General features: G+C 45.4%; 1 protein-coding gene across 1 annotated transcript in view; it reads right to left on the reverse strand.

Moving 5' to 3' along the window:
• The window catches only part of nrxn3b (neurexin 3b), a gene marked incomplete at its 5' end in the record, with an annotated part of 546227 nt that extends 524068 nt beyond the window's left edge, over positions 1-22159 (reverse strand). Inside the window, one exon of the mRNA XM_081377757.1 lies at positions 22058-22159. Coding sequence (XP_081233883.1) covers positions 22058-22159 — 102 coding nt within the window. The remainder of the gene's footprint in view (positions 1-22057) is intronic.
• Between the last annotated feature and the right edge of the window lie 1836 nt (positions 22160-23995).

The following is a 23995-nucleotide window of genomic DNA, read 5'->3' on the forward strand; positions in this document are numbered from 1 at the left end:
CCTCCACCATCCCAACTCCCTCCTGGACTCTTGTTTTGTTGTGTATTGTGTCTTGGAGCGTCTGGTAGCCGGTCTGTAGAGGGGGGGTTATGTCACAGTGTCTGGTTTGTGTTTCCCTGGGTCACCACTAGAGGTCCTCTTTCCCCACAGTGTCATTCACTCTTACTACATTTCCCATCATCCTGTTCTGTCACTCATTGTATCATTGCACACAGCTGTTTCCCGTCACCTCATTAGTATCTGTGTATATATACCCTGGTTGTTTCAGTGTTTGTCACGGAGTCCTTGTTTAATGTCACAACACTTCCTGAGGCCTGTTTCTTGCTTGTTTCTTGTTTGTTTCTTGTTTTGTTCTTGTTTTGGATTGCCTGTATGGTTTTGACCCTTGCCTGGACAGGATTTACGAATTACGGATTACCCAATAAATATTGCGATTGGATCTACCTTTTCCCTGTGTGTGTATCGTGACACATTCTGAATCTGATCTGGATGTAGGCCTAGTCTTTGATGAAAAATTTCTTTTTTTTGTTGTTTAAAAGCAGATGGTCTGTTCTTTCTTTTAATATATATTGCATTTCCATATATTCATACAACAAATTTTTTGTTGTATGAATATCTGAACATAAATATTTTGGGGTGCCATGATTGTGAAAATGACCAAAAACTCTAGCGGTGGCTGATCTTTTTTTTTTTTTTTTTTTTTTTTTTTTTTTTTTTTATGCTGGCGGTAGAGTTATGATACAAACCATAGGCTGTCAAATTGCAAAGGATCAATTCAACATGAAAAGAAAGGGAGGGATAGAGTTATTTTTAAAGAAGCACAAACAGGCAGATCAGGTGCAAACAGACCCCAGCCCTTGCATCACCACTGGCAGAGCAGCTCCCTACGTGAGGCTAGTCAGAGTCAGTGTGGTCAGACTTCAGGAGCATCTACCAGACACAGGCAGTCAATCACATACTGAATTCAGGAATTTAAGTTGATATGATTTTGTCAAATTAAAAGGATAGTTCATATAAAAAAGATAACAAAAAGTATGTTGGCAACCAAATAGTTTTGGGTTCCCGTTGACTTCCATTGTATTTTTTTCTTTCTATACTATGGATGTTGATGGGAACCAAAACTGTGTGGTTACCAACTTGCGTACAGGTTTGGACCTTTAAAATGTTGGTTCATGTGTGTTCTTGTTGTTGATGGTTGTGCCATTTATATTGTGATTATACACTAATGGCTCTTGTGTTATAAATAGATGTATCAAGAGTAGGGGTGTCAAAATGAATCGTTTCTACGATGCATCGCGATGCAGACGAGGACGATTCGGTATTGGTTCAGTAATAGACCATAACCGATTTTAATGTACTGACGCTTTTCTGACGTCATTTGTCGCGTATGTCCTTTTTCACGGTAGCATACAATGGCAGAGGGAGGTGAGACGCGAGTGCGAGAAAATTAAAACCGCTCCAACTACTTTAAAAGCCTACATTTGGGCACATTTCGGCTTTGATGAACAACCTGGTAAGCACGGCCTGTAGAAGACACGCGCTGTGTGCGCTCATGTCATGCACAAATAGAATATGCAGGAGGTAATACCACTAACTTGATAAACCATGTTAGCCGTTTTCACCTCGAGCTGTTTACTGGCAGTCTGACTGCTTTAGAGATGCGCGGATGAGCTCCAACGTCACCCGAATTCGTAGCCAAAAATAAATCATCCACCCGCCCCAATAATTTTCTCTGATTAAAGTATCCGCACCCGATGGTCAAATTACAATTATTCTGTGTTGTTACGCGTGATTATAAATGGATGATCATCACCTTCAACAGCGGATTCGGCGACGGTTGATGCGCGCATCTTTAATGGTAACATAATACACTGATTAATGAGCGCTGCTTTTAAATGAACATTTCTTTAAAACAAAATTTATTTGACAGATTTTCCTTTTCTTAATGGCATAAACAAGCTTTACTCCCTTGAAACTTAAACTGGAATGTCACTGTTTCTGTCACTGCGACTTCCCGAACAGGCGAGCACACGCACACACACGTGCGCACACATCACTTTTGAAGAAAATTTTTAAATTGAGGATGCAGTGGATTGCGATGCATCGTGATATTGAATTGAACTGAATCGATGACATGATAATCGCAATCGAACCGAACCGAACCGTGAGACCAGTGTCGGTTCACACCCCTAATCAAGAGAGGACACCAATACCTCTAATTACTGTGTGTGTGTGTGTGTGTGTGTGTGTGTGTGTGTGTGTGTGTGTGTGTGTGTGTGTGTGTGTGTCTGTGTGTGTGTGTATGTGTGTCTGTACTTGTACAACTATCTTTGTGAGGACCAGTTTGAGTTTTAGACCATTGGAGTGAGGACAAAGAGAGTAAAGTGAGGACATTTTGTCCGGTCCTCACTTTCTGAGACCCCTTAAAGGCCTGTTTGAGGGTCAAGACTTGGTTTTAGGGATAAGGTTATAATTAGGTTAAGGGTAGGTTAAGGGTAAGGGTTCGGGTTAGGCACTTAATTGTGATGGGTAAGCGGCTAGAGATTGCATTGTGTCAATGAATGTCCTCATAAAGATAGATGTACAAGAACGTGTGTGTGTGTGTGTGTGTGTGTGTATGTGTGTGTGTACCCCCGAAAGTAACAGTGACCACCCCCTGGCCACCCCATGTATAAAACTCTAGTTCCGCCACTGGTTTAATCACAGCCTTTGCGGTTAAAACTGTGTTTTTATCATATCGTGATTATTATCGCAAATGCAATTAATCGTTCAGCCCTACAGAAGACTCAAGCAAAAGTCTCCATTTGATGTTCATGTAACCTCATTTATGTCTAGCAGAAACATTTGAGATCTGAGAGAGATCACAATTTTTTATTTTTATTTTATTCACTCAGGGTAGCTTTAATCTCATTCATCCACACAATTTCAATCAAACACAATACATGCATTGTCATATTTGAAGTGTTTAGTGTAGACAGTGTTTTGTTGCACACTGATTTAATAGAGGAAATCATGACCTATGCATGCATGCAAAATGGGCTGTACAAGACAAAATTGTCAATGTCAAACAACAACAAAAAAGGTTATGCAACAACCATGAAACACTGGCACACTAGTGTTACTTTTGATTAAAATAAAGTATTTATCTCTTATATCTAATCCCTTTCTAGTGTGTTTTGAAAATATGCTGGGCATTGAAGATAAATTTAAAATAGTAACCCTTAATATTCTGAAATGTTTAATGGTATTTAAATAGTTTCAGTATTTACAATATTAAGAATATACAAAAAATATTGCATATTTCTCCTAAAACATAATTTGAGACATCTGAAGACAAAACTGAAAACTAAATGAGAAATATAAGAGAAAATATAGCTGCAAGCAGCCATTACCGGGGCCAAGCAGAAAAAGATGACAAGACATGCCAACATTGCTGAAAGTGTCAGATCAACTGCAACAATCAGCAATTAAAGACATTTAAAGAGGATTTTAGGCCAAATGGCTGAAAAATCATAAACAGTAATTAAAAATATGATTTAATGGATTATCACTTTTGACCAATAGGTGGCGCAGTCACAAAACTGATGTGATGTGGTCAGAGTGAAGTGACAATGAGACATACAAAGTTTGGTGTCAATATGTCAAGGCATTGCAGAGATAAAGCCTGAATAGTGCTTTTGGCATCATGCCTCAACTTTGCTGCTGCGGTATACGAAAAAGGTTACGTCAATCGACACGAAATCCAGAACTTTTAGTCGGCACGGTCTGGAGATGATACGATTCGATTTTGATAAAAATCGGACAAGCGGTCTAGGAGGAGTTCGAAAAAGTAGGTTTTGAATGAAAATCAAGATGGCGGACAGGAAGTTAGGCCAAATAAGGTAAACTTGGTATCTATGTTCTCGGTTTGACCCAAGGAATCTATTAAGACCAGTGGCATTTCAATAGCCAGATTTATTCAAAAGTTATTAGCAGTTTTGGACATTTTGTTATAACTTTTGACCACTAGGTGGCGCAGTTTCTAAATATTTTGGGTACCTTCAGGGGATGGTGCAGATGGCACATTCTGAGTTTTGCAATATTACACCAATGCATTTGTTTAGTATAGCATTTTATTTCACAAAACTGTATTGAAGTCAATGGGAATTTCATGTTTTGTTCTATTATAGCGCCACCAAGAGGCTGAGTCGCACCATTTTTTTTATGTGTCCTCAGAGTCAGCCCATACATATGTGTGTCGATTTTGGTGAAAATATCTCAATTCGCCTCGGAGTTATAGACATTTATATGAAAAAAACACGTAAAAAATGACTGACACATGACTTTGATTGGAATTTACTACCCCTAAACATCAATATTTTCGCATTTGGGCATTGGTGTATAGCTATCGACCTATGTTTTCAAACTTCTGACGGTGGTTTCGTCTCGATCGGACTAGCGGTTTCGAAGATATAGCCAAATGTTTTTTAAGCGCTAAATCACAACGCTACACAAACCGTAAGGCGAAACCTAGCATGTTTGGTATCGTGGGACTCGGCAACGAGTCAGGAGTCTAATGAGATGAGTTTCGTGAAAATAAGTCGATCACACCCAAAGTTATAAGCATTTAAAAAAAAATCACCACTAGGTGGCGCTGTTTCGAAACTTCTCACGCTCCTTCAGGGCATTGTGCTGATGACCCATGCCAAGTTTCGTAACAATCCGTTTATGCGTTCTTAAAATACAGCATTTTAGCACAAAATTCAAAATGGCCGATAGTAAAAATGGCCGACATGGTAAAATTGGATATCAGTCGACTCGGCATGTTGCCCTGAATCTAACGAGACCAATTTTATGATTTTTGAACAAACTGTTCAGAAGTTATAAGCAAAAATAGCCATTTTTCATATCTCTGGACCAGTAGGTGGCGCTGCGCCGAAACGCAGCACGTTGCCTCAGGTCATGCTTGTGATAACATGTACCAAGTTGGGTCTGAATCCGATAAAGCGTTGCGGAGATACAGCCTTACGACTGTTTTTGCAAGCGCTACGTAAAATTTGTTCGAACGTTTATCAAAAACAGTTTGACGAATCAATTTGAATTCCATAACTTTTTGTCAGCACTGCCTGAAGATGATCTGGTTCAATTTTCGTGCAAATCAGAAAAAGTAGGTTTGTCGAAATATTCAAAATGGCGGCCATATTTTTATGACGTAAAATGAAGTCATAGGGTGCAATCGAATTGGAATGAGCTCAAGAATCAGAGGAAAAAAGAATTTTGTTGATTGGCCTTATGATTCAAAAGTTATTAGCAAAATACAAGTGAAATTTTGGACAGGTGGTGGCGCTAGAGGGAATGACTTAGAAACACCAAAATTGGTGTATTTAATGTTGGGACTGTCAAACCGAATCAACTTTCCCGCAATCGGTTCTATGGGCTGCCATAGACGCCCAGTCAGAAGAAGAAGAATAATAAGAACCGGAACAAACACAATAGGTGCCTCCGCACCTTTGGTGCTTGGCCCCTAAATATAAGAGAATCACCATATTATCCTGAGCTTAGAAAAACTCTGTCAGAGCCATAGCCTTGTGAGCAGCACATCTGCATTGAGACACAACTGCACCTCAGACAACAGGAGTTCAAGCACATCTGCATTGAGACACAACTGCGCCTCAGACAGCAGGAGTTCAAGCATATCTGCATCGAGACACAACTGCACCTCAGACAGCAGGATTGTTTTCCCATTGTTTACTGTCACTCCTCCTACTTTCCTGTCCATTAAAGGTGAAAAACCCCATTGGCATAAAAATAGTAATAAAGTGTATACTTTTATTTCACCTAAGGAATTTTAGGAGAAATATCTGAGACACTGTTGATACTAAAATGAGAGATATTTGAGAATTACACTGAAGTCTCCTAAGCTTAAAAGAGCAACCTCTGAGCAATAAAATATTTTGTTTAATGGAGACTTGAAAGAGATTGCAGCAAGAGAATAAAACAAATGTTCTGTTTCTTCTACCACATTCTCAGTTTTGACTCTTTTTCCCTCAAATATCTATCATGTCTCATTTGTGTATACTTTTATTTATCCTAAGGAATTTTAGGAGAAACATCTGAAATGCTGTTGATACTAAAATAAGAGATATCTGAGAATCACAACTAACTCTCCTTAGCTTCGGAAAAGCAACCACTGAGCAATATTTTTTTTTCCTCTGCCAGCATCTCTTAACGCACAGCACATTGAAGCAGAAGAGCTACAACAGCAGAAGACACACATCGGTGACACTCCTGTCAGATAAGAACAGGAACCTGAGGCTACAAGTCACACGGGCTGCCCAAAACTGGACAATAAAAGATTGAAATAACGTTGCCTGGTCTGATGAGTCTCGATTTCTGCTGTGACATTCAGATCATCAGGTCAGAGTTCGACGTAAACAGCATGAACGCATGGATACATCGTGCCTTCTATCAGCGGTTCAGGCTTGCCACACTTTGTGTCTCTTAGCACCAACTGATCATCGTTTAAACGCCACAGTCTACCTGAGTATTGTTGCTGACCATTTCCATTCCTTTATTACCACAGTGTACCATCTTCTGATGTCTACTCCATGTCACAAAGCTCGAATACTCTTAAACTGGTTTTTGAACATGATAGTGAGTTCATATGACCTCCACAGTCACCAGATCTCAATCAAATAGAGCTGCTTTGGGATGTAAAGGACGGGACATTCACATCATAGATGTGCAGCCAACATATCTGCTGCAGCTGTGTGATGCTATTATGTCAATATGGAACAAAATCTCTGAGGAATGTTTCCAGTACCTTGTTGAATCTATGCCATGAAGAATTATAGCAGTTCTGAAGGCAAAATGGGGTCCAAGCCAGCCAGTAACAGCAAGTTCCCTTTCGTTGTCACTCCGAGTTACATCGGATGACGATGAATGGGGTTTCGCTTAGAAATCCTATCATCTTCGAGTATATAAAACGAGCCAATGGCAATGAAATGCCATGGGTCTGCGGAATTTGCATAGCGTAACTCCGCCCCACCCTGGGGGTATATAAGGAAGTGCGCTGGCAACATGCAGATATGTTTCCGCTTCAGAGCCAAGTTGATGTACTTCACTCCACAGCCAATCCTGAGATTCATCTCTTCATTTCTCTTCGAGACGAGCCTCTCTCCAAGTGTTGGTGTGACAGCGAGTTCCAGCGAGTGCACATTCCCTGCTTATCTGTGCAGTGATTTGCCAGTGTTTGTGTGTTCTCTCCCTGGTCGTTTCAGCATTTGTGGAGAAATCTCCTTTCTAAAAGAGCTTGCACGCGGCACGTCTTTTTAAAGATGCCTCGCCCGTGCACTTCTGGTTGCGGTCTATTTATTTCTGACTCTGATGGGCACAATCGCTGTCTTGTGTGTCTGGGCTTAGAGCACGCTAAGGCAGCGTTTGTGGATGAGTCATGTTCCCATTGCGGGAACATGCCCATCGCACGGTTACGGTCGAGACTCAATGACCTTCATGGTAGAGTCCCCTCATCCGCACCCCGATCTACGGGCTCCGCGAGAGCTAGTACTTCGGCTGGCGGCCAGGGTGACCTGAGGATTACGGTGTGGGACAAAGCGCCGACTATTCCACGCTCCACACCGTCCTCTAGTGCCGTGCAACCCGCGAGTGGTTCAAATGAGCCCACAGTACAGTCCTCTGACTTGCCGCGGATCTCATTTGGCGCTCCAGAGGAAGATTCAATGTCGATCACTGCATCACAGGGTGGGCAAGAGTCCTTGGGAAGTGAGGATTCGGCTGTGCTGCCACCTTCGGGTGTGCCAGCATTGCCCGAGTCTGATCCCGAGATGACTGCCATGCTTTCCCGGGCAGCCGCGGCCATTGGGCTTGAGTGGTCCCCGCCACCTGGTCCGGTGCGCTCGCGGCTGGACGATTGGTTTTTGGGTGCCGCCGCTGATCCTCGTCAGCGCGTGTCCCCAATGTCTTTCTTCCCGGACGTGCATGAGGAGGTCACGAGGTCCTGGAAGGCACCATTGTCTTCTCGTGATCGCTCGGCGACCTCCTCCGCCCTGCCTCCTCTCGATCAGGCGGCCGCCAAAGGGTACACTGGGGTTCCCCAGGTTGAACGCTCTGTTGCGATGCAGCTGTGTCCTCAGAGTGCTTCTTCCCGTGGTGACCCAAAGCACCCCTCCAAAGCCTGTAGGTTCTCTTCCACGCTTGTGGCGAAGGCCTATAGAGCTGCGGGGCTGGCGGCCTCCTCACTGCATGCCATGGCGACACTCCAGGTCTACCAGGCCCAGATGTTGCGTGACATGCACGAGGGGAGGACTGACCCAGCGCTCTTTGATGAGCTGCGTGCCGCCACCGACCTTGCTCTCCGAGCGACGAAGGTGACCGCACGCTCCCTGGGTCAGGTGATGTCCACTTGCGTGGTCCAGGAGAGACATCTGTGGCTCAACCTGGCCGATATGCGTGAGGCCGAGCGGACCCGGTTCCTCGACACTCCCATATCCCAGGCTGGCCTCTTCGGCGGAGCGGTTGAGGACTTTGCCCAGCAGTTCTCGACCGCCCAGAAGCAGACTGAGGCTCTCAGACATGTCCTGCCCCGACGGCCAGCTGCTGCCTCCACCCAGCCATCGGCACAGGTGCCTCAGTCTGCTCAGCCCTCTCCCGCCCCGTGCCCCGCTAAATGCCAGGCCAAGCGGCGCTCCTGAGACGGGCTGCTCAGAGATGGCGTTGAGTTCTTCCCAGGAGCCGGTAGCAGGGCCGCTCCTTCCCCCGGTGGAGGGCTGGGGGAGAATCCTTGGTTTTCCCCACCCCGCTGCTCGTCCCACGACGGGCAGCACCCTTTTGTGGTCAAAGAAAGAACTCACTCCCCCATCTCTGAGCACACAGAGTGTCCGGATGACAGTGCGCGCCGCTCACGAGCCTCGCCACTCTCTTCCCCCTCTGTCGCCAGTTCCCTGCCAGAGCACGCCCCAGTGGGACGCTGGTCCTCCCCTGGCCTCCTCTGGCAGGACGCGGCTAATGACCGTGCCCCCGCAACGGGCCGCTATGCCACCCATGCCTGGGCCGGTCATTCCGCCTCACTGCACCACCGAGGGTACGTCTGTGGTCCATATGAACCCGCTGGTACAGTTCCTGGAAGCCTGGTTAGAGCTTCCCAGGCTGTCCCGCTGGGTCGCGAGGACCATCAGGCTCGGCTACGCGATTCAGTTCGCGCGGTCTCCTCCCCGCTTCAGGGGAGTCCGCTTCACTATGGTCGGTGGCAATGCCCCGGTTATGAGAGCGGAGGTCGCTACCTTACTGGCGAAGGGTGCGATCGAGACTGTCCCTCCAGCCGAAATGAGGTCCGGCTTTTACAGCCCTTACTTCATTGTACCGAAGAAATCCGGTGGGTTAGGGCCAATCCTCGACTTGCGCGTCTTGAACCGCTCCCTTCACGGGATGCCGTTCAAGATGCTCACGGCCAAGCGCATTTTCGAGTGCATACGGCCACAGGATTGGTTTGCAGCGATCAACCTGAAGGACGCCTACTTTCATGTCTCCATTCTTCCTCGACACAGACCGTTTCTACGGTTTGCTTTCGAGGGGCAGGCATACCAGTACGCGGTTCTCCCTTTCGGGCTAGCCCTGTCTCCTCGCGTCTTTACGAAGGTCGTCGAGGCAGCCCTTGTTCCCCTTCGGGAACACGGGGTTCGCATCCTGAACTATCTCGACGACTGGCTGATCCTAGCTTACTCTCGAGACCAGGTTTGCGAACACAGGGACCTTGTGCTCCGGCACCAAGCTCGTCTGGGCCTTCGGGTCAACTGTGAGAAGAGCAAACTCTGCCCGGTGCAGAGGATCTCTTTTCTCGGTATGGAGATCGACTCGGTCGCCATGTGCGCGCAGCTTACGAGCGAGTGCGCGCAATCACTGCTGACTTGCCTTCGTCAGTTCGAGGGCAAGAGTGTGGTCCCACTGAAACTATTTCAGAGGCTCCTGGGGCATATGGCATCTGCAGCGGCTGTCACGCCGCTCGGGTTGCTTCATATGAGACCACTTCAGCTTTGGCTTCGCGATCGAGTCCCGAAGTGGGCATGGCACCACGGCACGCTCCGAGTTCCAGTGACTCCGACCTGCCGTTAGACCTTCACCCCGTGGTCGAACCTCAGTTTTCTTCGGGCCGGAGTGCCCTTGGAACGAGTGTCCAGGCATGTTGTTGTGTCAACAGATGCCTCCATCACGGGCTGGGGTGCCATGTGCAATGGACATGCGGCCGCGGGCTCCTGGACAGGACCCCAGCGTCTTTGGCATGTCAATTGCCTCGAGTTGTTGGCTGTACGTCTTGCCCTGCACCGCTTCCATGCGTTGCTCAGGGGTCAACACGTACTGGTCCGATCGGACAATACCGCGACTGTAGCGTACATCAACCGTCAAGGTGGTCTGCGTTCCCGCCGTATGTCACAACTCGCCCGCCACCTCCTCATATGGAGTCAGAAGCATCTGAGGTCGCTTCGTGCCATTTATATCCCGGGAGACCTGAACCAGGCGGCCGACGAGCTGTCTCGGCTTCGGCCTCTCGCTGGAGATTGGCGACTCCATCCCCAGACGGTTCAGCTGATTTGGGATCAGTTCGGGGACGCACAGGTAGACCTGTTTGCCTCCCACGACTCGTCCCACTGCGACCTGTATTATTCCCTGACCGAGGGCACGCTCGGCACGGATGCACTGGCGCACAGCTGGCCGCGGGGCCTCCGCAAGTATGCGTTTCCCCCAGTGAGCCTTCTTGCGCAGACCTTGCGCAAGATCAGGGAGGACGAGGAGCAGGTAATTTTGGTTGCCCCGTATTGGCCCAACCGCACCTGGTTCTCAGAGCTAGTACTCCTCGCGACAGCACCTCCCTGGCCAATTCCTCTGAGGAAGGACCTGCTTTCTCAGGGACGGGGCACCTTATGGCACCCTCGTCCCGATCTTTGGAACCTCCACGTGTAGCTCCTGGATAGGATGAGGCAGGTTTGAGTACCCTACCACCAGCAGTGGTGGCTACCATCACTTCCGCTAGAGCATTGTCCACGAGATATGCCTATGCGTTGAAGTGAAACCTCTTCGTCAACTGGTGTTCTTCTAAAAATCTAGAACCCACGATATGCCCCATCAGTGTCGTGCTTTCCTTCCTGCAAGAAGGGTTGGAGCGAAGGCTGTCTCCCTCCACCCTGAAAGTGTATGTTGCCGCCATTGCCGCACATCACGACGCAGTTGATGGTAAGTCCTTAGGAAAGCATGACCTGATCGTCAGGTTCCTGAGGGGAGCCAGGAGACTGAATCCTCCTCGTCCTCCCCTCGTACCCTCTTGGGACCTCTCAGTGGTTTTAACTGCCCTGCAGAGTGCTCCCTTTGAGCCTCTGCAATCAGTGGAGCTTAAGTTCCTGTCAATGAAGACAGCGCTCCTGGTTGCATTGGCCTCCATTAAGAGGGTAGGGGACCTGCAGGCATTTTCGGTTGACGAAGCGTGCCTGGAATTCGGACCGGCTAACTCTCACGTGATCCTGAGACCCCGGCCCGGATATGTGCCCAAGGTTCCCACCACACCCTTTCGAGACCAGGTGGTGAACCTGCAAGCGCTGCCTTTGGAGGAGGCAGACGCAGCCTTGGCACTGCTCTGTCCAGTACGCGCACTCCGTGCTTACGTAGACAGAACGCAGTGTTTCAGGACCTCAGACCAGCTCTTTGTCTGTCATGGTGGGAAGCCAATGGGAAAGGCTCTCTCCAAGCAAAGGTTGTCTCACTGGATAGTGGACGCCATTGCTTTGGCATACCAGCAGCAAGGTCGACCATGCCCCCTTGGTGTGACGGCCCACTCCACCCGGAGTGTGGCATCCTCTTGGGCTCTAGCGCATGGCGCCTCGCTAACAGACATCTGCAGAGCTGCAGGCTGGGCGACACCTAACGCATTCGCGAGATTTTATAATCTCCGAGTGGAGCCAGTTTCTTCTCATGTACTCGCTTCAACTAGCCGGTAAGAGATTCTGCTCAGGTGTCTTCGCTTGCTCGCCATTCTTCTCCACGGACGGGATACGTGCGATATTTTCCTCAGGTGAGCCTGATAAGCCCTGAGTTTCCTCCAGCACTGACGACGTCAACGCCAGAGTTATGCCACCGGCAGCTTTCGCGCTTGGCTAGGTGCCTCCATGTGCATGGTTCCCCTCCGGGCGACCCCCACATGTGTATTCCACTGTAAGCCTCTTTGAGCATGTGTCTTTCCCTTGGCAAGCCACCTTGCCACCCCTGGGGTTGAAATATTCCACCTGCGGCTGGACACCCCAGTATTATTCCGTATGCAGCCCTTCGGGGTCATATGTGTATTCCAAGTCCCCCCCTTCGGGTTGGGCATGATTGCATATTTCCACTGGATATGCTTCCCAGTGTACCTTGGTATTCCTGTGTTAAGTAGGACTCCTTCGTCTGTGCTAGTCTCACGACAGGGAGCTCAGACTTACGCAGGGCACTGGAAGACAGTCGAGAGGTGGCGTGATTACACTGGGAACCCCATTCGTCGTCATCTGACGTAACTCGGAGGGACAACGAAAGGGAACGTCTCGGTTACGTATGTAACCCTCGTTCCCTGAGTAGGGAACGGAGACGTTACGTCTCCCTGCCACTTCCGCTGTACCGCTGGAACGCCTGAGTTCAGTCTCGGCTCCTCAGCGAAGACATATCTGCATGTTGCCAGCGCACTTCCTTATATACCCCCAGGGTGGGGCGGAGTTACGCTATGCAAATTCCGCAGACCCATGGCATTTCATTGCCATTGGCTCATTTTATATACTCGAAGATGATAGGATTTCTAAGCGAAACCCCATTCGTTGTCATCCGACGTAACGTCTCCGTTCCCTACTCAGGGAACGAGGGTTACATACGTAACCGAGACGTTTTACCTAATAAAGTGGCCAGTAATGTATGATCCTATTAAGATCCTAACAGAAATGGTTACTAAACATTGTTACTAAACAAATAAGATACAATACTATAGCTGGGATGTTTCTGTATTACGGGTCTTGCAGAAAATCACAGAATGTTTCGTGGTACATTTGACATTCAGCCAAAAAGTTTTAGACCCTTCATCAACGTTGTCATAAAATGGAGTGTGTAAATGAGGGACAATCTCTATCTCAGAGAACGCTTTGCTACACTCGCCCTAGCTTTAACTGAAATAAAGTGCCTGCCCTTTTTAGTACTCCTTGGGTAATTCTAACTCTGCAAGTCTTTCATCACTGTTGGCACAGACTGTGTCTCAGAATGTGGCAGGGACAGGCACACGGGCATCCACAGCTACGCAACTGATATTAATAACTGGACTGGGGATAAGAGAGAGAGAGAGAGAGAGAGAGAGAGAGAGAGAGAGAGAGCAGAGGAGAAACCAGTGGCAGATTAAACAGCAGAGACAAGGTGACCTTTCATTATGATGGTTATTATAGACCACCCGTGTGTGTCGGGTACTGTGAGCTGTGAGTGTCTGTTTGTGTGTGTCTCTGCATATGTGTGTGCATTTGTATGTGCTGGCTCCTAATGGAATCTACCTCTGGAGGTGGAAAACTCCATGAACGCAGCCATGAATGACCCTTTAGAAAAGGGAGGGTGTTTACTGCATGAAACAGCTATTTGGCCCTGATGACTACAGTCGGTTCTACAGTCTCTGTTTCATAATTACATCTAATGATGGGAGCCAACGGTGAAAGTCAGTAAATTAAAACAGCCACTGGCAATTGCAAAAAAAAAAAGACACCACAGTACATACAGAACATGAGTCTATATACAGCATCAAACAATGGCATAAAGCATGCACATCCAAACTAATGAGAATCAGTCTATGTAGTAGATCAATTGGAATATATATATATATATATATATATATATATATGTCTCAGCTTGTTCCCGGTCCTGCATTAAGTGCTATGAGTTATGTGGTTGTACATTCTCTTAGATTTTGTCCTGTTTGGTGTGTAGATTACAACTATAAGGCTGTCACCAATCAAATTAAATAATTTACACTGAATAATTAAAACTGCATTAAATAATGTTATGAGTTTGTTTTAATAACCTGCCTGCAGTTGAAAGAAATACATTTTTATGTGAAGTTTGTGAGTCTGTTGACCTATTAAGGCTGTAATACATTACATGATCTTTACCCAGATTTTTACCCTTAACCCATATGCAGTCTTGGACAACTTGGCGCTATATGCCGAAAGTCAGAGCCAGTCTGCAGAGTTTGAGCAGTCAGAGTTGAAAGATTTCACAGAAAACTGCGTAGTGTATGATGGGAACAGTCTCTGAATGTTTTGCTTCTAGTTAACTTAAAGGGCACCTATTATGCAAAATTCACTTTTACATGGTGTTTGAACATAAATGTGTGTTGGCAGTGTGTGAGCAAATCCACCCTAGAATGATAAAAATCCACTCAGTGTTTTTTTTACAATCTCAATAAATCATAAGCACTGTCTCAGAATGAGCTGTTCTCAGATTCGGTGCAATGTGACCTAGAATTGCACAAGCCCCGCCCACGACGGTTGATTGACACTTCAGTTTGAGCATAGACCCGCCCTGAGTGAGCTGGACACAGAGTCCGCCATTGTTCGACGCTTGAGCAGCTGTAGACAAGAATGTCTCCTAAGCAATTGTGGTGTGTTGTTGTTGGATGTAAGAATGAACATATCAGTCTTCATTTACTCCCGTTGTTACTCGAGGATGGATCAGTACTGTTTGAGATCCAGCTCACAGTCTCCGGAGCGACAGGACCAACGTTACTGACCACGGCAGAAATGAAAGTGAGAGCGCGCTCTTTATGACAGCTCATCGAGTCGTTTTATGGATATAAGGTTTACCAGTTTATTTAGCATCCACTGAAAAGGTGTGTATATATTTGTTTACTGTTAGTTGTAACGAGTGTTTTGTGTACTTCGCTGTGTATGTTGATGATAATGAAAGGGAGAGAGAGAGAGTTTATGGATAAGACTTTAATGCTCACTTCTTATACTGTGTTTATTCAGCTCTTACTGTGATTCTCTGGAGTAAAACTAACGCTCATCTTTTGTGTGATGTACAATAAACTTCACTGAACTCATCAGTATATTTTGGTCATAAATCGGACAGGGTTTGCTACACCAGGCTTGTATTAATAGTGGATAAAAGCAGATGACAAATAAATTATAACCATAATTAAACTAAACTATACCTGTTCTATCTCTATACAGTATATATTCTCTGGCTCTGTGGGCATTATTGTCCGACTCCGAGTCGAAATGAACACCGCAACTGAGAGTTTCTGTTGAGATTGTCCTTCTGGTTCTTCTGAGCCCGAGCTCGTGAGGCTCTGCCCCCTGGGCCGGCAGAAGCAGTTAATTTGCATTTAAAGGGATACACACTAAAACAGCGTGTTTTTCTGAGCCCCACAAAAATGACAATTTAAACATGCTGTAAAAAATGATCTGTTGGGTATTTTGAGCTAAAACTTCACATACATGCTCTGGGGACATCAGAGACTTATTTTACATCTTGTGAAAAGAGTCATAATAGGTTCCCTTTAATGCCAATAACCTCCAGTTGTATTCTGTACAGACCTTACTCACTGCATCTACTGACCCAAGGGTGCATCCAAATGTGTCTTATTTTTTCGCAGCTAACAAGGAGACACTGCATTAACTACTGTTTGTTTTCATTTGTCATGCATCTCCTTGTCATGTAGTGTATTCCAGCCTTTCTTGTGTATTCCAGTGTTCTTGTATTCCATCTGTGATATTTGTTCATTTTGATCAATGTACACATGTGTAAGACAGCTATAGTTGTGGCCTGCTGCATTGTATCTCACAGTTTGAGCATCACCGAGCACCATTCTTACGATCACATGCCAATTTAGCAGTTGAAAAAGGTTAAAAACATTTAAAAACTTCCTATATAATTTTCATATTCAGTTTTTATATAGAATAGATCGCTTGACTCTGTTACAGAACCCACTGTGTCCGTCTTCACTCCATCACAGTTATATTGAAAATCACTAGTGTTCAATAGGCAAAATAGGCTTATTTTCATTCATAAACATTACAGCTTTGTGTATCTGTACACTTTCTTGTTCTTAAATGTTAGTGAAACATGTTCATTGTTTAAGGGGTCATATGGTGCTTTTTAACATTTCTCTTTAGTGTGAAATGCATCTGTTTGTGCATGTATAAGATCTGCACAGTTACAAAGTTCATAGTCTCCCACAGAGGGATCTATTCAGTCTAACAAAGAACACTGCTCCTGCTGAAAACACCTTGACTGAAGTTCAGATATTACTTCCTGAGACGTCTATGCCACGTGCTAGTAATATTAGCCTAGTGCCCGCCCAAAGGCATACGCAAAGAAAGAAGGTGAGGCTTCAGTAAATTGTAGTGTTGTTGCCATGTTGTGGTGAAGCTGTGTGTGTGGATGTAAAAGCAAAACCCATTTGTTTGGCCTTCAAAATTGGATGAAATTAGGAGACTGTGGTTAAAGGTGTAGTAAGCGTTTTCTGAGAAACGCTGATGAAAGTGCATCGAAAAGTGAATTTTTTGGGGGGTTGATTTCAAATATCAACAGTGTTCAACAATGATTTTGAAAAATCCCCCAACAAAGTATGTTTCGGCTGAAGTGTCAGGCAGCAGAAATAGTGTCAACTAGACTCTCCCCTATGAAGTTCTCATCGACACGACAGCCATCAGCACTGATCCTCAACAAACCCGTCTCCAAACCGACAGGATGACTCCGATCTTAATCCAGATGGAACTGGATAATATTCTGATTGTTCCGATCCAATCTGACTTCTGACCTACAATGCTGCCTGAATCATATTCATAAACTGTTTGTTCGTTGGCCAGAGGAGAACTGGCCCCCCCGACTGAGCCTGGGTTTTCCCATGTTTTTTTTTCTTCATTCTGCCACCTGATGGAGTTTTGGTTCCTTGCCACTGTCGCCTTTTTTCACCTTTGTTGCCATTGGCTTTTGGCATGCTTAGTTGGGGACATTCAATTTAACATTTACTGTATTTTAATATTCAACAATAATATTGATCTGCCTGCATTGACACCATTATATGAGAACTGAACTGAGTTAGAATTAGATTACATCACGGTTTACTCCAGAGCGGGTATATATATAAATGAACTAAATGAATAACTTTTTTACAACAAAAATGAGACATCACTGAACTTACTTAAGCTGGACTGTGATGCTATTTTCTTCTGGAAACAAAAGTTGTTGCATTATTTTCCTGTTATCTCTGTAAAGCTGCTTTGAAACAATCTGTATTGTAAAAAGCGCTATATAAATAAATGTGACTTGACTACAGCAGATCTAGAAGAAAATAGTGCCATAGTCCAGCTTAAGTAAGTTCAGTGATGGTTCATTATTGTTGTAAAAAAGTTAGTAATTTAGTTAATTTATTTTTACAGCAGCTCTGGAGAAAACGTACTCGTTACTAACGTAACATCGGTTCTCTCTAGAGAGGGAACGAGTACTGCGTAATAGCTTACGCTAGGGGAAAAACTATTTTCCACGAGATATTGAAGCCAAAAATTATCCTTAATTTTGTAATATTGTAAAAAGCGTTGCGGCAGCATGCAGACATGGGCGAGACGGCTCGCGCGCTCATTGGCTGCTGCACCAGCCTATCGAGAGAGACCCCTCATGACGTCAGATCCATTGAGGGCGCTTTGCGCCCACTGCGTCATGTCCCGCCGAAACGGGTGGGGCCTTGGGCTATAAATATAGCCTCGAGAGGCTGGTCTAGCTGGTTTTTCATCGCCGAAGCGAACCAGAGAGTGATGCATGCACGGCAAGATACGCAGTACTCGTTCCCTCTCTAGAGAGAACCGAGGTTACGTTAGTAACCGAGTACGTTCTCTTACGAGAGGTTCTCTCATACTGCGTAATAGCTTACGCTAGGGGAACACCAAGGGCAGGTGCCTGGGGCTCATAGAGTGCATAATCATAAGGGACTCACAGAGAATCTGGGAAAAGGGGCTAGAATAGCATCATTCCTGTAGAATATAGTGCTCTATTAAGAGCAGATTGTATCAAGTGTTCCACTCAGCCAGGGCGAACTCGGCCTGGACTGATAAGTATTAGGGGACTTACATACTGCCCACAGAGATATATAGTCGATCAGTGATCGATGCTCTAGCAGTTTCAGCATCCTGAGCCAATAGAATCGGGCAGACAATACTGAATTATTAAACCGAGAGCAGCTTAGCCTGCAGAGCGGGAACCTCTAGGTTGTAAAACCTTATAAATGTAGACGGGGAGGCCCAGCCTGCCACCATACAGATATCTTGTAAGGCAATCCCACTAGACCAAGCCCACGACGAGGCCATGCCTCTCGTGGAGTGTGCTTTGACACCTAACGGGCACTGCAGGCCCTTAGATGTGTAAGCTAGTGTTATAGCATCAACTATCCACCTGGATAGACTCTGTTTTGACGCAGCTAGTCCCTTAGAACGTCCGCTGAGCAAAACAAAGAGCTGCTCCGTCTGCCTAAAAACAGATGAGCGAGACACATAGGCTCTTAACGCCCTGACCGGGCAAAGGAAGCCCGCGTCCCCTTCCTCCTCAGAGACCGGCAGGGCCAACAGGGAAATCACCTGTGCCCTAAACGGTGTGTTGAGGGATTTAGGAACATATCCGTGCCTTGGTTTGAGTGTGACTCTCGAGTCATTAGGCCCAAACTCCATGCATGCTCACTGAGAGCGCTTGCAAGTCCCCTATGCGCTTTACTGAAGCGAGAGCCAGAAGAAACACTGTCTTGAAAGATACGTTTTTTAGGTCTATTGACTGAATTGGCTCGAATGGGGCGCCTTTCATGGCTTCCAGAACTGTGGAAAGGTCCCAAATGGGAACTGAGGGAAGTCTGGGAGGATTCAGCCTCTTAGCTCCTCTAAGGAAGCGAATGACCAGATCGTTCCTTCCCAGTGACTGGCCAAGCGTTGGTTCAGCGAACGCTGCTATGGCCGCCACGTAAACTTTGAGTGTGGATGGGGCTCTGCCCTTATCCAGTAGCTCTTGTAGAAAGGAAAGAACCTCCGACACCCCACAGTCTGCGGGTGATATGTCACGAGCTGTACAGCCTATACACCCAGCTGTACACCCAGCTAGAGAACACAGACCATTTCGAGGAATAGAGCCGCCTAGTAGACGGGGCTCTAGCCTGCATGATCGTGTTTAATACTCCCGCTGGGAGGTTAACGGGTACCCATTGATGGCCCACGCATGTAGGGACCAATGCTCCGGGCGAGGATGCCAGATCGAGCCGTTGGCCTGCGAGATACCCTCCTCACTGGTATCGGCCATGGGGCGGTACTCATCAGCTGCATCAGAACTGGGAACCAGGCTTGGTTCGTCCAGAATGTGTAGCGGCGGCCTGCTCAAGTAGACGCATGAGCTCTGCCTCAATGTTGGCTCTTTTCCCAGAGGGCCGGTGAGAAGAAGGTGCGATATCCGCAGAGCTCGACCAGTCCTCACTGCCCGACGCTAGGAGAGAGCAACTGTCATCCTCCACACACACGGCTTCCTCGTAGTCTCCTAAGGCGAGAGCGGCGACAGACAGCGGCCGCTGGCCGGCAGTGAGAGACTCGGGTGAAGCAGGTGGCGAAGCTGGTGGGCGCACCGGCGAGCTTTCGCGGGTTGGAGGCGGTTCCGGGACCCGCTGAAGGCGGCGCTCTTTACGGCGCGGCAACGCAGCGGGCGAAGGTGCAGTCTCGGCGAAAAATGCCAGGCGAGTCCAGCAGAGTCACCATGGGCATTAGCTCGCAAAGAGGGCAGCCGCCGTCAGCGAGCGCGAGAGCTGCATGATCCTCACCCAGGCAGGAAACACATGCACACACAGCAGAGAAAAGGATATAGACGCCGGAAAGCGTGAGCAGGAACGGCGACTGAAGGCAGCGAGTTGCCGACCAGCGGCTTCAGGTACAAAGGCTCGTCCTGCAGAAGGCTTATCAGACGGCGCGGCTTCTTCCTCTCGGGATCCAGCGATGCGTGAGCTTCGCTTGAAGAGATGAAAAAATCAGCTAGACCAGCCTCCCAAGGCTACATTTATAGCCCAAGGCCCTGCCCGTTTCGGCAGGACATGACGCAGTGGATCTGACGTCATGAGGGGTCTCTCTCGATAGGCTGGTGCAGTTGCCGCAGAGCAGCCAATGAGCGCGCGAGCCGTCTCGCCCATGTCTGCATGCTGCCGCAACGCGTTTTTACAATATTACAAAATTAAGGATAATTTTTGGCTTCAATATCTCGTGGAAAAGAGTTTTTCCCCCTAGCGTAAGCTATTACGCAGTATGAGAGTAAGTAAGTAAGCTTTATTTCTATAGCACTTTTCACAGACAATGGAGTCACAAAGTGCTTCACAGAGTTAAAAAATATACACATAACATAAATGCACATACAATACAAAATTACACATATACAGTATATGTGCCACAATAAAAAAGAAAACATAAAACTAGTTAAAAGCTTGTCTAAAAAGATGTGTCTTTAGGTGCTTTTTAAAATTTCTACAGAGTCCGAAGCTCTCAAGTCTAATGGAAGAGCGTTCCAGAGCCTTGGAGCCACCACGCAAAATGTGCGGTCACCTCTCGTTTTTAAACGTGTTCTAGGAACAGTTAAAAGATCTTGACCCGAAGACCTCAAAGAACGGCCTGAAGTGTAGGCATGAAGCATATCCTGGATATACGCCGGATCTTGATTATGCAAGGCTCTAAAAGTAATGGTTAAAATTTTAAATTGCACTCTAAAACTAACTGGAAGCCAGTGAAGAGCCTTGAGTATAGGTTTAATGTGAGATCTTCTTTTGGTCTTTGTTAAAAGTCTAGCAGCAGCATTCTGAACTACTTGCAATTTGTCCATGGAGGAATTGTTTAAACAAGTGTACAGTACATTGCAGTAGTCAAGACGAGACGAAATAAAAGCATGAACAAGCATCTCCATCTCATTATTAGAAACTACAGATCTGATTTTAGCGATATTCCTGAGATGGAAAAAACAGGAACGAACCACAGATTTAACATGACTGTTAAAACACATAGATCTATCAAAAATGACACCTAGGTTTCGCACAGCATTACATTCTGAGGGTGATAGAGAACCTCTTGTAAGAGAACAGTGATGTCATCATCCAGCTCAGTTTAGAGCTGTATTGTAATAAGCGCTATATAAATAAATTAAAAGGTGAAAAATCGTATACTGCACCTTTAAGATTAATTTATAACATTGTTCCTGAGCAGTTAAACCTAAAAGTTAGCTTGTGTACAGCACATTTTATGGAGGACAGCTTCCTGATCCTGGGAGAGTACAACACCAGCTATAAACGCCTAAATAAATTAGAAATATGCACTTCAGTATGTTTTTAAACTGTATTTTACAGTTGCCACTTCATGATACAAAGTTGTAACAGTGAAGAAGACAAACCACAATAACATATACAGCATCTGGAAGATAAGAGATGTCTTTCAGAATCTGACTATGGCTCAAACTGATACGTTAATACTGACGACATTATTACCTGTGTTTACAATTGCTTTAGAAGCTTTGGAAGCTGAAGCTTGTGTTTTATGGAAAGGGTAACATATCTGACACACGCTTGAGGTTTTAGGCTAATCACAATGCACTGGGTCAGATGGCCAATCAGAGCACCATAATATTCTATTCTATTACACCTGATAACAAAAATAATGAACTTTTAAAATAGCATTATATGACCACTTTAATATGTTGAACTACCTGTGGTTACACTGTTAGGGCATCTTTTTGAACTTGACAAAAACTGACATTCACAAAAACCACACTGAGACCAGTTGCTTAAAAGTGAGGTCAGTTCTGCTAAAGCATAATTTGCATGCAGATGCCAATTTTGATATTTTCTTATCTAATGCAAACATTTGTAAGCATTACTTATGTGTTCAAAAACTTTTTAGGGTCTCTGAATCAAATTAAAGGGCAATAACCTCAGAAAGGCTTTTTCGTGATGCCAATTATACAGTGTGCATGTGTGTGTTCCTGCGTGCACTCACAATTATGCACATCTTATAGGACCCACCTCTTTCAGGCAACCCATGAAATTATTGCTGACGGGAGATCCAGGCAGGTCGGCGGTGCTTGGGCTTCCCCCCACATAGAAGAAATCATCTGAGCCCAGCATAGTGTAATCCTCCTGAGTGTATCCTGTGGTGGTCAGTATACCATCCACTGATATAGTAACCTGTGAAACGATGACAATATAGACAGACAGCAAATTAGAAACTCATTTGAAGATGTCCTTTTAACCTGAGCGATAACCTTTCTTTTTTTCGGATTTGCCCTCATTACGGGCAGCTCACTGCTAACACTCTGGTCCATTGGTCTGGTTAAGCTTTATTGGTGATAGTTTAGTATAGGTTCACGGGACAGGTAAAGAAAATATTGCTGATGAATATTTTCTTCATCTTTTGATGGGTTAAGAAAATGAATTCTTATCTGGTTTGGAATATTACTAATTAGGGTTAGTAAATGTTAAAACCAAGGACAAATTATTTGTACTTGTTTTACTTTTAGGAGGGGGTAAACTACTTTATATTACAAGTTCAATCATACACATAAACAGACATTCAGACACATACTGAAACTTGAAAATGCATGCATTAAAGGAAGGCATTAACCACTGGGAAAATCAAATGTTTTATCCTTTTTCAAGAGGTCATACTGAATAAACATGAGAAATGATTCATTGGTTCAGTGGAAAGGGGGAGAAGCTAAGCTACAACAGCCAATTAGCAAGCACCCATGCAGAACTTTAAATAAAAAAGCAGCAGGAAAGCCAGGCAACAAGACACACGGCACAGAAAACAACATGCAGAATACACAAGCAAGGGACTTGGGTGGAAGTGGAGTGATAAACTGAATGTAGTGTTAGTTGTGGTGATACATGAGGCTGAATGAGACGGTGGAGATGAGGACATGCCATGACTGGTATTGGACGTATCAACTGCCAGAGTTCCCAGAGTTCTTAGGTTTCTCTTGAGTGTTTGTTTATTTTTGGGAGGCTCTGCAGGGTGGAAATTTCCCTTCTGGACATTCTTGGAAATCCTCTGTCAGTTATTGGCGACAGTCCTCGCAAAAAATGTGGAGGCTTGGTGTGTGGAGAAAAAAAAAACACTTTACTAGTTCCTGTGAGAGTCCCAGTGAGGATGTGAATCTCTACGTAACGTTAACGTGAGGACGTAAAAGCCAGCCTGATAAATAAAACAAATAAAAACAACAAAACTGTAAAAGAAGGGAGGGAAGTTTGAGAGGGGGTAAAGGGGGAAATGTGAAAAGTCCTGGTAATACAAACCCATTTCCTCATTTTTTGAAAAGAGTGTCTAGAATGAAACTCAAAGAAAAAAGAAAGAAAGGGAGAGGGACACACGGCAAACCAAAAAAAGGACAAAAAGAATGATATCTACCAGACAATGTAGTTTGTTTACCATAGCGTGTCCAATGCCTGAGTGCTTTCAGGAAGAAGGGGGAAGAAAGGAAATCAAAACAATAGTGAACAAAACGGTTGTTAATAAATGAACGAAATTAAAAGAGAAAGAAATTAATGATGAAGATTCAAGGTGTTAGTACATTAGTTTGGTTAGAAACAGGTTAGTAATAAAAAATGGTCCCATGAATGAATATTGTTAGTCTCAAAAACTCTCTTCCCAACATGTGAGAAACAGGAAGGGAAAGATAGAAAAAAGGAGGAGTATAATGAGAGCTGTTATTTGTGTCATTTATAGTGGGGACATGTGACCAATAAGACCAATAGACATGGGTCCCGATGGTTGACAATATGACTAGTCGTCAAAGGACCGACTAGACAATTATTTAGGTAGATTATAGACTATATTTCAGTGGCAGAGCTTTAAGCATGCTGGTGGTTTGCGCTCCTTTAGCTGTTATGCGTTAAGCATGATAAAAGACTCCCTACAGTCTTGCATGCCATTGCGCCATAGGGTTTTGGAGTATTACATCA

Source organism: Scardinius erythrophthalmus (assembly GCF_964197995.2).
Source record: "Scardinius erythrophthalmus genome assembly, chromosome: 11".
Taxonomy (NCBI): Eukaryota; Metazoa; Chordata; class Actinopteri; order Cypriniformes; family Leuciscidae; genus Scardinius; species Scardinius erythrophthalmus.